General features: G+C 41.7%; 1 protein-coding gene across 1 annotated transcript in view; it reads left to right on the top strand.

The window, feature by feature from the left end:
* The first annotated feature begins 2,687 nt into the window (after positions 1-2,687).
* The window catches only part of AKNAD1 (AKNA domain containing 1), a 38,623-nt gene continuing 27,119 nt past the window's right edge, over positions 2,688-14,191 (top strand). The window contains 6 exon segments of the mRNA XM_074318549.2: positions 2,688-3,618; positions 3,620-3,747; positions 5,824-5,870; positions 6,282-6,427; positions 6,524-6,586; positions 11,705-11,838. Of these exon segments, the coding sequence (XP_074174650.2) occupies positions 2,710-3,618; positions 3,620-3,747; positions 5,824-5,870; positions 6,282-6,427; positions 6,524-6,586; positions 11,705-11,838 (1,427 nt within the window). The 5' untranslated portion in view covers positions 2,688-2,709.

Below are 14,191 nucleotides of genomic sequence, written 5' to 3'. Positions count from 1 at the left end.
ATAGGGATAATTAGCACTTCTATGACATTATGTGATTATCATTTCTTTTTCGTGGTTGGAAGAATTAAGAGCTAGTCTCTTAGCAAATTTGAATATTATAATATTGTCTATATTCACTATACTGTACATTAGCTCTCTAGGGCTTATTTACAGCTCGTTGCAAATTTGAACCCTTACGTCTGTCCTATCCCCTCACCCCCCAGGCCCTGATACCCACTATTCTATGCTGTTTTTTCAGATTCCACATAAAAGTGATATCATACAGTACTTCTGTTTCTCTGTCTGACGTATCTCTCTTAGCATAATACTCTCAAGGTCCATCCATGTTGTCACAAATGGCAGGATGTCCTTCTTCCTCATGGCTGAATATATATATATATATATAATCTTCTTTACCCATTCATCCATTGATGGACACTTAGTTTATTTTCACAGCTTGGCTATTGTGAATAATGTGAATAAACATGGGCGTGCATATATCTTTTTGATACCCTGTTTTCATTTCCTTTGGGTATATACCCAGAAGTAGAATTGCTGGATGGTATGGTAGTTCTATTTTTAATTTTTTGAGGCTTCTCCATACTGTTTTCCATAGTGGCTGAACAAATTTACATCCCCACCAACAGTGTATAAAGCGTTCTCTTTTCTCCACATCTTCGCCAACACTTGCTATCGCTTGTCTTGACAGGTGTGAGGTCTCATTGTGGTTTTGATTTGCATTTCCCTGATGATTAGTGATATTGAACATCTTTATAAGTACTTGGCCATTTGGATGTCTTAGACAATGTTTTACTTAAAATTATTTAGTGATAGTTTTCACCATCAAACAGTGTATTCATTTTACAGGTAGATTTAAAAAATAGTTTCAAGGCTCTTCTAGAGATCATGTCTCATGTGTGCCATTTCTTTATCCTTTAAATATCCCTGCAGATAAAGAGTACCTAGCCTTCTGCACCTGGCATCCTTCAGTATTCCACACTGTGGTGGGTTTTGTTTTCATTTTTCAACTACCACTCATTGAATGCTCACTCTGTACTGAGCACTATGCTAAGAGCTTTACATACATCACCTCATGTTCATCTAGCAATCCTGTGAACTAGGTATTATTGTTGCTAGTTTTCAGAAAAGGAAGCGAAGACTCAGAAAAGTTAAATAAGTTGCCCTACGTCATCTAGCTAAAGAGTGAAGAGGCCGGCATTCAAATCCAGGTCTTTCAGCCCCTGCTTTCCCACTGTGCTTCTGACATTCCTGGGAAGCACTTTTCCTTGTTCTTCAACTTGAGTTGGAGTGGCCTGTAATTCTGTTCACAAAGATATACCTCATTTTACAGTAAATATTGGACCCTGTAAATCATTTAAAGAGATCCTACAGAGATTCCTCCTCCTCCTCCTCCCCTGCCTCTTTTTTCTTTCTTTTCCCTCCCTCCCTCCCTCCCTCCCTCCCTCCCTCCCTCCCTCCCTCCCTCCCTCCCTCATTCTCTCTCTCTCTCTCTCTCTCTCTCTAAACAAAATATCTTTTGAGTTCTCTAACATTCTATAAATTAAGATTTTTGTACAGTGTTTAATAGATGTCTTTACCACATTCAGTTTGTACTTATTTCTTGGAGAGTTCTTTTTTTTTTTTTTTTTTGTCAAACATATTAGGTCACCTAATAAATCAGTAATTTATAGACTCATAAAAATTTTGATGAGGAGAAAACCAATGCGATCCAGTCATCCAACTCTGTCATTTTAAGAGCAAAGGAGGCTGGCCGGTTGCCGAGTTCCCCTGGTTGAGTCAGAGCCTCAGTTACTCCACCTAAAACTGGAGGAAATTTTACTGCTTCTAAGGAGTTATCCTGCAAGTTCACAAATCAAAAAGAGATATCTAAATGGATATTTTAAATTATATTTAAAAGAAAAAAAAGACTCATATTAAATGGCAGTTTGTTTTGTTCTTACCACTGTCACGAGTATCCCCAAGATACGCTGCTGCCCCCAGACCGTGGCTGCTGGTAGGACCTGCTCAGAGCAAGGCAGCCTCTCTGACCGGGTCCTCCCTGGGATCTAATCAGAAGAGGGAGGTAGCAGGCCAGCCTCCAGGTGTCCAGAAGGGCTTTTTGTTCCTTGGTCGTATTTCTGTCAGTCCTTATCTACCTTTCCCCAACACTCAAGGAAATATCAGGAGAAGGGGACCAGAATGTCAGCGGGGACAGATGACAAAGCACCAGAACAGAGAAGATTGATAGTTTCGTGTTAGCTGAGCCAGCTTTCAACCACACAACTCAGAGGCCTGTCAGTGATGTGTGGACAAGTGACGGCCATGGTACTTCAAAAAAATCAATCTTTTACTTTTATCCCAAGCTCCTATTTAGGGAGAAGGAATTCCAAATAGCATTTCCTAAGAGAGCTTGATAAATATTTGGTCCTTAACCATAAGAGACCAATGTCTCCCTCAAAGTCTAATGAATGAAAATTTAATACCACCCCCTCCTTTAAAAAAATTCCTTGCTTATAGACCATTGATTATCTTAGTGCAGCATTTAGGATGGGTTAGCTCTCAGCTGAGCTTTCTGCCTTCATGTTTATAACTGAATTTCTCTAAATGAAAAGCATCCATTTTGTCTGGCATAGACTCCAGGATAAGCACTGTTTCATACATTATCCTAATATATTTACAACAAGGCTGTTCTTGTTTTACACAGAACAGGACACACAATGAAGACAATCAATGAAAGCCAGAATACCTATCGTTACAACTGAGAACATCAAGGTCAGGTACAAAAGACAAAGGTCAGACTGCACATACATGGATGAAGCCGATTTCCCAGAAGATACAACTTTGAAGCAACAGGAGGATTTGCCGTATGATGGGAATTTCTCCCAAATGAAGCTACACAATGACTACAATTTTACCTCAAAAAATGACATCCTTGGTATGTCAGATCAAACTATTTCAACAGTAGATAACCCTCAAGAAAAGGCTACACATAAAGAGACTTGCAGAAATGTCGATACGGCCCTGACGCTGGATAAAATGCCTGAAAATGCACTCAAGAAAAAATATGACACAAATCTTCACATTCCAGCTAATAAAGGAGAACTTTCAAAGTCAAACGTTTCTGGTATTTTACTGCATCATTTTTCCAAAGAGGAATTTTTACAAGGTCAAGGCATCAGTTGTGAAACTCTCCCAGAGAGTTCTAATGCTGACAGTTTTGATGAAGCTATTGTTAAAAACATTAGTTTGCATTACGTTAAGAATTCTTGGACAAAAGAACCAATCCCAGAACTCACTGACCAACTCAACCCCAAAAGGGATGGTGAAAACAGCAATAAGAATAGTCGTCCTTCAACTGCAACAGAAGAAAATACCTCTGATTTAGAAGAGCCAGTGGCTGCTGGAGACAGCAGCCATCCAGAAAATTCAAATTTTCTAACTAAAACCAAGAGTCCAAGAGATAAACAAAAACGTTGCCAAAAGCAGACACCCCTGAAACAGCAGACTGAAAAAGCAAGATCAGACAGTGGGTTCATATATGGTCAAGGGCAAGTTCATTACCTGTTCTCTGATTTCTCTAAGGTTGGTCCCAAAGTGAAAATCCCTAAAAATAACCTAATTGATAAACTACTTACCATTATCTAAACAAGTCAGCTTTTCTCCTAAACTGAGAGATAAGTTAGCTATTGTGCAAGCTATTTCACCTGTCTAGATCAAATTGTGTTGAGATAAAGAGCAGAAAAGGAAAACTACTGAACCTTCACAATAGGTAGAGAGAGGTATGTGAAAGTAGTCTCCAGGGAATACATCATTAAGGCCTCTGCTCATCTATTATCAGTGTGGGTTTTTGGTTGGTGATTGCCACTGAGTTCTAGTTCTGACCAAGTACCTTGATCTTGCAGAAGCTCAGTGGGTGTCTCCATGAGAAGAATCGGGCTGGACTAATAACACATCACAGAATAAAATCACAATTCTTCCACCTGGAATTTGAGTCCCCCCATCTTTTTTTACTTTATCCTACCCTTCTAAACTTAGCTTCCGTCCCCCAGAGTCATCCTCAGTTACCTGGCTGGACCCAACCTCTCCTCAGGCTCTGTACTCTGAGCTCCTACCTTACATGGAACAAGACCTGCTCTTTTTAACAGCCTCCTTCAATTCCCCATGGGCCACAGCACTTTTCAGAACCCCCAGTCACAATCTTTCCCATCCTTGTTTGTTTAGTATTGTGTTAAAACGTTGATCTCCGTCTGCTTTGAATCATAATAATTTGGAAATCTGTTTATTACAGTAGATTTGAAGTCTCTAGAGGGCAGCACCCTTGTTTTCATCTCTCCATTGCCTAACTTCCCCCAGAGGTCTGGCCCTGTATCTTACATACATTACACCCCTAGTTATTAATGCTAAATTAAATCGAATTAAAATCTTTAATATCGTCAGGATTGTTATACTGGTAACTAGTACAAAACTGTGTTAATGTTTAATTTATACTGTTTCCTTTACCCATCTTCCCATCCTCCCACCTGATTCCCCAACATGTTAAGGCGCAGGATCTCATGGATTATTGGATTATTTGAAATTCAGTAGTTAAGTAAATTCACATTAATGATCGAAGTAAACATTTTAGTTTTCTGGCACTTTGCTAGGACTGTGTGATCTTTCTTTTAACCTTACATGAAAAGCACCTGGACTGAACACTCTGCCTATTTCCGTTTTCACCTTTTCATGCTTCAACTCCCTTCTCTTTCAACTGAATGCTCTGGGTAGTTTGATCAGAGCCCCCCCACCGACACCACCACCACCACCACCACACACACACCCCTGGAGCCAGCAGCCCATCTGGCCTTGACTGGGATGCTTCTCTAGATCTTGGAGAAATGTGCACCCCTATGACATTGGGAAGTCTCAGGGTTCCTCATTCTGCTTGTAGGAGAGCACGCTTGGGGGTGCACAGGTCTCAGTGCCCCACGGTTATCAGGAACAGAACGGATAGCAGGCTTCTCTCTCTATGTCAGCGGGAGTCTCAAGTCAGGTGTTGCGTTGTCTCTAGTCCTTTCAATTTAGGGTGGTGAACTGAACTCTGTATGTTCCATATCCACCATGTAATTGAGATATGCATAATAATTATAGTCTGATTTGAGCACTGCCGTTTCGTTCCCTGGCACTAGCATGTTTCTGAGCTTTATGTGTTGGGAACAGTGGGAAGACCCTTAAGGTGAGTCACTCTGGAATTTTAAGTTTAAATTGTCTTAGGCAGTTAGCCTGGGTTGAGAGGAAAAGGGCATGTCCTGTGTCATCCATCACTGTCTTGACACACATCGTGGAGCTTAATGCACACTGTTTCATATTGTTCCCTAGAGTGTGGTTACCATGTGTTTGGTATTCATGACAGCAGCAACAACAAAGCTGGTGACAAGTCCAACCATGGTCCTGCTCTCCTGGAGCTCATGGTCGAGTTTTAGGAGAAATTCTTGAATATTCCATATAAAAGTGTCACACATGATAGTAGTAACAGCTAACATGTACTGAATGCTTATCACATGCCTGATATGATGGCAAGTGTTATACTTAACATTTAATCCTCATAACAACCCTATGAGGTAGGTTCTATTACTGCTCCCATTACTGCTGAGGAATTTGGAGTTTACAGTGATGAAGTAATGCCCTGTGTCACCTGGCAGGTAAGTGTCAGAGTAGAATTCAATCCTGGCCTCAGAGCCCCAGCTCTTGACACAACACTGGGCTGTCTCCATGAGGGTGGAGGTATGGAGGTCGACCAGAACACATCAGGTCATTCTGAATGATGGCGTCATTGATCAGTAACAGTAGTGTATTCTTACCTTTAATTATGCAGATGGAGCCCACAACCCATCCCCATGAAGAACATCCTGCAGGTACTAGCATTTTTAAATCTCTTTGATTTAGATACACATTTTGAAATCTTTTTTTAATACCGTGTTTCCCGGAAAATAAGAGCTAGCCAGACAATCAGCTCTAATGCACCTTTTGGAGCAAAAATTAATATAAGACCTGGTATCATATATCATATCATATCATATCATATCATATCATATCATATCATATCACATAAGACCCGGTCTTATATTATAGTAAAATAAGACCGGGTCTTATATTGATTTTTGCTCCAAAAGACACATTAGAGCTGAAGGTCTGGCTAGGTCTTATTTTCAGGGAAACATGGTAGCAAATGGTAGTGATTGCCACAGACTTCTGTTTTCAGTACTTAATAAATCTGCAATGAACTTGAGATCAATGGGAGCCAAAATTTATTTTTTCTTATATAGGAATAGAATCTGAGACAAGTCTTTTTAAGTTGGCATCAAACTCTCAGAAAGACCCTTCATCAAGTTCTTACATATTTCAAAAGATATGCCAAGGGGAAAAGATGTGTCAGAAGTTAAAAGAACAGACTGATCAACTGAAGATGAAAGTAATACTTTTAAAGCTTATAATGAACAATAGAAGTAACCAAATTCAAATATAAGACACCATGCCATTAACGAAATATTGCATGTTTTCACTGCAGGTACAAGAATTTTCCAAAAGTATAACACAGGACTCTCCCTATCATTTGCAAGACAAGAGACTGGTAACAAATTTTATGCAGTTTTTTAAATCTTTCTTAGGGAATTTGACATGGGTAAATACAAATGGCTTTATAGCACCATGTCTTCTCTACATTGGCGGGAGTGGAAATGTTTTGCTGAAGATTAAAGCAGCAATCTTGTCTTTATCTCTTGCCTAACGTCCCCCAGAGGCCTGGCCTCATGTTGTACATATATTACGCCCTTAGTTATTAATGCTAAATTGAGTTGAATTACGATCTTTAATAACATATTTCAAGCCTGTTACATTGGTAATTATTTAGTACGAAAGTGTGTTAATGTTTAATTTATGCTATGTCCCCTTTTCCCTTCACCTCATCTTCCCATCCCCCCCACCCAACTTCCCAACATGCTGAGACTCGGAATCTCACTGATTATTTGAGGTTCAAGGGCTGAGTGTTACAAAGGCTAAAAGAGCTTAGACTTCAATTTCTATATGTATTCAGCCCTTTCTTTCTCAGGGGAATCTATCACTGTTATCCCTCACCAGACACCCCATAATAAATCTGAGGTCATGGTAGGTTCAACAGAATAGCAAATCAGCTGTTACAAAGGACAAGCTCATTCAAAGTTGATAGGTCCTGGGGAATATAGCTTATAAAAATTGCCAGTATCTGGCAACTCAAAAAGCTGAGACTGCTAGAGCCAGAAAAGTTGAAGGTGTAGTTTAGGCCACCTGGTCAGCAGATGTAAAGGACAAAAGCAAAGCTCAGGGCAGGCTGTGCTTCAGAAACCAGACAGCACAGACAAAAACTGGAGGACCCAAATGTTAGGAGACATTCTTCTTTATTCATTCATTTGTCATACTAATTAAATAACTCATTCATTCATTCAATAAACACTTATCAGTTACTTCCTATGTCCCAGACTCTATACCAGGCACTAAGGACTTGGAGATGAAGAAATAATTTCTTTTTCAAGAGGTTTGTAGTCTCCTAGGAATAACAGATTGGTAAATAGACAGGTGACATACAGCTTGAGAAACGTAACAGATGATGTTAATGACAGCCTAGAAGAGACGCCCGCCCCCCGCCCTTGCCAGTTAGAGCAAGGTACTTTGGAAGGCTTCAGAAGTGATGTCTGAGCTGGGTATTGTAGGAGGAATCTGGGTAAGCTTGGCAGAGTAGTGGACAAAAGTGTGTTCCAGGAAAAGGAACCAGCAGGTGCGATGGCCCAGGGACAAGAAAGAGCTGATGGTGTGAGAACTGCATGGCACTGCAATTGACCAGATGGAGCTCAGGGTACATGTGGTGAAGAAGAAGGGACCAGACTAGAGAGGTAGACAGGGGCTACATCATGAAAGGCCTTTCAACCATTCTGAGGAGCAGAGATTTCATCCTGAGGGTGAGTGATGGGCAACACGGGAGGATTTAAAACTGAGAAGTAGTGAGCACCATGGAGGCAACACCGTAGGGACAGACAAGTTATGAGGGCCTGAGCCAAGGCTGGCAATGAGGATGAGAGGGGGACAAATCTCAGGGTTTAAGGAAGTGGTGGCATGCTGAAAGGGGTGGAGAAAGCAAGAGGAGGCTTGAATGAAATCCAGACTTCTAGCTTGGATAGCCAAAGTCAGGAATTAAAGTGGAGGACCCAGTGCAGAATGGGTGTGGGAGGCAGGCAGGAGGCAAGGTGTCAAGTCCAGCTGGGGGCATTTGGAGGTCCCAATAGGACATCCAAGTGGATGGGTCCAGTAGACAATCAGCACAATGGATCTGGACCTCAAGAGTTGTTTGTGCCAGAAATGTAAATTTGGGTTTAGTTGTGGGTTGAAGCTATGGGGTATCTGAGGTTGCCTGGGCAAGCATCCAGAGTAAGCAGTGAAGTCCAAGGTTAGAATCCTGGGAAACAGCAACCAAGGGCAGGTGAAAGAAGAGGGGTCCTAAAGGAGACCCATGAAGAGACCTGAAAGGTCACGGCAGACCTGGAAGGGGCGGTGCTCCAGAAGCCAAGAGAACGGAGTGTTTTAAGAGGGATGTGGACCACACCATCAAATGTTCAAGGAAGGAAGGGAAAGAAAATGTGCAATGGATTTGGGAACCAAGATGTCAAGAGGGACCTTGGCAAGCCCAGTTTCAGTGAAGTGGTGGCTCTCTGGAAGCCAGATTGCAGGAGTTAAGGAGTGAATGATAAAGGAGATCTCCCAACACCTAGGCTTTCGGGAAATGGGGCAACACAGAATTTTAAAGGGCCGAGCAAAGCAGAGGGAGCTGGTTCAAGGTACGAGCCTTCTGAGGCCTTGATTCAGGGCGTTTCTTCCTGATGTTACAGGCTATGTGGGGATTCATGTTGGGGCTGAGCGGTGCCTAAAGGTGACTCCTGAAAGTGTCACCCTTGCTCTGAGAGTCCCAGGCCCACTTGGTTCAGTGTCAGAGGAAGGCCAGACGAGGCTAACACCAACCTTCTTGGCAGGAGCAGTAGCACATAGTAGAAAGCATTTGGGTTTTAGAGCAGAGATCCTAGTTCTACGTATTGGTTATATGATCTTAGACATGCAGCGTATCTTCCCAGATCAGAGTTATTATGAGAATTAAATGAGGTACATTTTTGGCTAGAAAACTGTGCCCTCTCTGCTGAGATGTAACACAATTCAAATTCCAAGGTCCCAAATTATAATTTATCATTGGCTTTTTCTTTTCTCTTTCCTTTGAACACCTCATTCTTTCTTGTGGCTTTAACTGTCATGTTCGTACTACCAAGTCATAAATTACCAGTCCTAACTTCTCCTCTATTATCTCCAAGTGTTTGTGTGTATCTTCATTTCGATATCCCATTCTCACTGAAAATTCTACCTCATCCAGAGTTGTAGACTTTGTTGCTATTGATGTCTTCATTCAAGCATGAGCCTTTCCAAATTCCTCATTTTATTTTGTTTTTTCAATTTCACTGGGGAACGTTGGGGAAGTGTGTTTCTCCAGGGCCCATCAGTTCCAGGTTGTTGTCCTTCAATCTAGTTGTGGAGGAACAGGTCAGCTCCAAGTCCAGTCGCCATTTTTCAGGCAACCTTGTTGTTGAGAGCTTGCTCTCTAACCAACTGAGCCATCCAGCCACCCCTCTGGAAGGGAGCTCAGCGGCAGCTGGTCTTCCATCTAGTTGTGGAAGGCACAGCTCACTGGCCCATGTGGGAATCTAACCAGCACCCCTACTGTTCAGAGCTCACACTCGAACCATCTGAGTCATCTGGCCGCCCCTCCAAATTCTTCATTTTAGTCAGGGCTTTCATGTTCTTCCCATCTCCCAAGCTAGACACCTGAGAATTGTCTGTGAGATTTACAGTATCCGTCAGGGGCCTGGCAGGAACTCGATGGCTTACTCCCATGGAGTAACCAAGGAGAATTTAATAAGGCATTATTTAAGCACAGTGTGGGCCAAGTTAAGGGAAACCAACAAATGATGGAAAGCATCTCATGGAAGGAACAGTGGCGCAGAAGGGACGGAGGAAGAACGGATACTGGAGCCAAGGAGAGCAGCTGTAGCTGTCAGAGTAGCTGACAAGCTCTGCAAATTTCGGCAGAGACGGAGCCAATCCATGATGACACAGTCAGGAGGAAATTAGGGAAGTAAAGACCCCTACCTCAACCTTCTTCAGTTCCTCTCTCCTGCTGTTGCCTTCCATTGGCTGAAAACAACCAAAGCCGGGGCAAGGGAGCCCACTGATGCAGTCCATTGAAGATCAGCCTCCTGGCTGGGGCACAGAGAAAGGTGGAGGACAGATCTGGTGGGGGAGGGAAATGGAAAACATCTACCACACTTGCTATTTTTTATACCCAATAGCCAATATGTTTCCAAACTTGTTTATTCATTTGTGATAATAAGAATTAATAATGATGATAGATAGCTACCATCTATTGAGTATGTACTATGCTCCTGGCACTAAGCATTATCTCATTTAATTTTCACAATATGAAGTAAGGGCTAGGCTGGTTAAAAATAACTGCAAAAACCGCAATTACTTTTGCACCAACTAATACCGTGTTTCCCCGAAAATAAGACTGGGTCTTATATTAAGTTTTGCTCCACAAGACTCATTAGGGCTTATGTTCAGGGGATGTCATCCTGAAAAATCATGCTAGGGCTTATTTTCCGGTTAGGTCTTATTTTCGAGGAAACACGGTATTATCTCAGATGAGAAAACTGAAGCTTAGAATTCAAGTTCACTAAAATCATACAGTTAGTAGGTGACAGAGTTTGAATTTGCACCTTGGTGTGTCTGATCCTGTAACCCCACTATGCTGTATTCCTGCCCTTGGCAATCTCTCTCCACTTCATCCTTTCCTCTCCATTTTCATGGATACTATCTGGTCCAGGCCCTCCTGAACTTCCTTCAAGCCTGACTTAAGTTTCACTTTTTCCATGGAACCACGGCAAAGTACTCTGATCCAAGGTCTCTTTCCTCAGCTGGACTAAATTCTCTGGAACCAGCGCCCATGGCTGATACAATTTTTGAATCTGTCACACTTTTAGCCCAGGGCCAGACAGAGGCAGCACTCAGGGAATGTTTAGAGACTGGGGCTGTGGGACTAAAATCTCGATCCTCTAAGACAAGACCCTGACCTGCTCGGTATAAATACGTGGTGATGTCTGGATGGCCCATTCGCAGCTTTTGGCTAAACTTCCTGCTGTTTCTTCCCCATCTCACCCTCTAAGTGCCACAGACTCAAACCCAGGTCCTCTAACTTCAATTCCGTTTTAAGAGCTATGTGGCATCACACATACTTCCTAGAGCTCCAATTTCCTCCTCTATACACTGAGATAATAAAATCTACTTTGCAACATCTACAACACTGATGTGTAGACTAAATCAGATAACGACTGGGGAAGGTACTCTATAATGTACAAATATGTAGGATTATTAATGTCCCATTAAAGAAATCAGAGAAACTGTACTTTTCAGCTTTCTGATATGAGGGTGATGTGAACGTCGAGATGGCGCTTGTCTGTATTTTAGAGGTCAGACTTGGAAAGAAAACAATCACCAGGAAAAGGACGGTGGCTTCGTTTTGACACTACCGTAGGGTACATACAGCCTCACTGGTTTTTAGAAAAACAATGACATGCATGGGTTTACATGGAAAAGATTCCAGTGACTTCTCTGCTACATACAGGACCTAGAGAAGCTGCAGGGACATCTTGAATTGCTGGAGCAGGAGTTTCTGGCCAACAAGGAGAAGCACTTGACTTTGAAGCAGCAAGTCCTCAGGCATGAATTTCCAGCTGTCAGTGACTTTGATCCAGAAAGGTCAGATTTAAACTTTATGAGGTGGGGGTTCAGAGGAGCGGCCCCATCAGCTGGGATTCTGATGTGGCTGCCGATTTTTTGCTTGGAGAGCCACTGGTCTAGGGTCAGTAAAAATTGTGCCCCCAATGAATAAGTGTCACCCCGTGCAACAAGTACCATATTTTGCCGTGTATAATGTAGTCCCCCGTGTATAATGCACACCCACGTTTTTGGCCCAAACTTTCAGGGAAAAAAAATCTTTCGTTTTGATGTTTTAATTCAAATTTGTATTTGTTTACATTTTGGTATTTGGTTTTTGTATTATAAAGGAATTTTAGCATTTATTTTTAACATATTATGGTACAAGAAATTTTATGTAACAAATAATTACAAACTACAAGAACAGATACAAGGTATAAGAAATTTTACGTACCAGTAACAAAGTTATAATATTTATGCATCACAGAAGGCCAAGAACTCTTTGTTATTGCAAGTTTGTCCAAAGTTCAACAAAACCAATGATGGTATTCCAGGGTATTATTTTGCATACGGATATAGTTATTGATTTCTAGAGTTACACTTTTAATTCCTAAGCATAAATAAAAAGAATCAAAAACATTTATTTAGATACGGAATTAGTACTACCCATGTATAATGTGCATCCTTATTTTTCCCTCACAAATTTAGGCAGAAAAGTACGCATTATACACGGCAAAATACGGTAGTAAGGAATTCCTGCTTAAGCATAAGGTCCTGTGCTACTCTATGTGCTGACCCAGATGGAGCGCCCAAAAGAACAACTGTGTCCTGGGGGATATTGGGCCACCATCTTACATTTTGTCACATGTCATGATAACTGGTTTGAGACTCAAAAGAGCACCAGAACACCCTAGAAAGGCTTACATGCTAACCCCAAAGGGTTTTCTCCTCTCTAAGCACCTCAGTCCTGTCCTTCACCCCACTCCTGGCTTTATTTCTCCTGCCTCGTTCTTCTCTTCTGGCCCTCTTTTCTCCACTTTTCTTTCTCATCCAACAGACAATTCCAAAGGGTCATGGGCAAGACAGGATCAATGTGGGGTTGGTTAATGTTGGGGTGAGGGACTCACAAATCCTGATAAAGAGAAAGCATTCAAACTTAAAGTCAAATGATCCCTGAGTTAATGCCCATTAGAAACTTGGAGGCACAGTCATGGAAGTTTCCAGCTGGCTCTTTTTATGGCACCACGCTCCTCTATCCAATCCAAATAATTTTAAGATGTATTCCAGGACTCAAAGCTAGGATTGTTTCCATTTAATTTCCTGGTATGAATTAAAAGAATCCATTTAGTGGGCTTAATATTTATAAGTTCAGCTCTTTCTGCTCACAGCATTTTTGACACAGAATCATTCTTCATGCCAAAAAATATTTTAATGGTTTATATTTTAGCACTAGCATCTTGAGGCATTTTCCCAAAAGTATAGTTTTACTTTTTCAAAATGAAGGAAATCTCTAACTATTATTTCAATACTGAGTAATTAGACAGCTAATTACTGGAGGGGGATGTGAATATTGAGTCCCCCCCCCCCAGAGGCTTATTTTTCTGGGGGAAATTAAAGGATCTCCACATGCTTTCCCTATTTGTTTAAAAATGAACAGAGTAAGGATATTTCTTTTCCAAGGAATCCCACTTGTTTTGGCAGTCCTTTTAAAGCCATGTCTCTGTGTACATTAAGATCAAAGTTATGCAATGCTTTTCATATCCAGTTACACCCACTGTGCCTGGCCCCAGTGTAAACCAAAGTTTCAACTGCAATTACAGGAGAAGCTCCCCGCGTGGGGGCAAAGCAAGGACCCAGCTTCTCCCACGTCACAGCAAAAGTCACCTCAGTTAAGCAAAGCTTCTCAGTTCTAGATTGGTCCTCTTGTTCTCCACACGGACATGGGTCAGTGAGCAGAACTCCATACAACCCTTGAGGTCTTGGTATGGTGAGAACCTTCTAAGCGTTGGGTCCAAAAGCCACTGCAGATGGCTTTCTGTAGGGGAAATAATTCTGCCAATTCATTGTGTAAACACTTGTTGAAGTCAGCTGTTGTGTTCATATCAAACCTTCTTATTGGCCTTAAAAGATGCAAAAATAATTGGATTTCATGCATCTTGTTTGTCAGACTGTAGTCTGATAGTCATTTGCTTCTTTCACACACCAACCCCCAAAGCCAAGGAGTCAAGAATTGGGGTTCCACCTCCATCAATCCCTTTTCCTGAAATTATCAGCACATAATCTTGTCTTCTGCTCACAAATTCCCTCAAAAATGTCTTTTCTCCATCTCCAAATCTACATGTTTTCACCTTCCCTTTCTTTCTTCACTCAATTTCTAACCTCTTCAGCTGTGGTT

The sequence above is a fragment of the Rhinolophus sinicus genome, chromosome 7, assembly GCF_057876585.1.
Source record: "Rhinolophus sinicus isolate RSI-liver-muscle chromosome 7, RSI-T2T, whole genome shotgun sequence".
Taxonomy (NCBI): Eukaryota; Metazoa; Chordata; class Mammalia; order Chiroptera; family Rhinolophidae; genus Rhinolophus; species Rhinolophus sinicus.
This window is presented reverse-complemented; position numbering and strand designations above follow the sequence as displayed.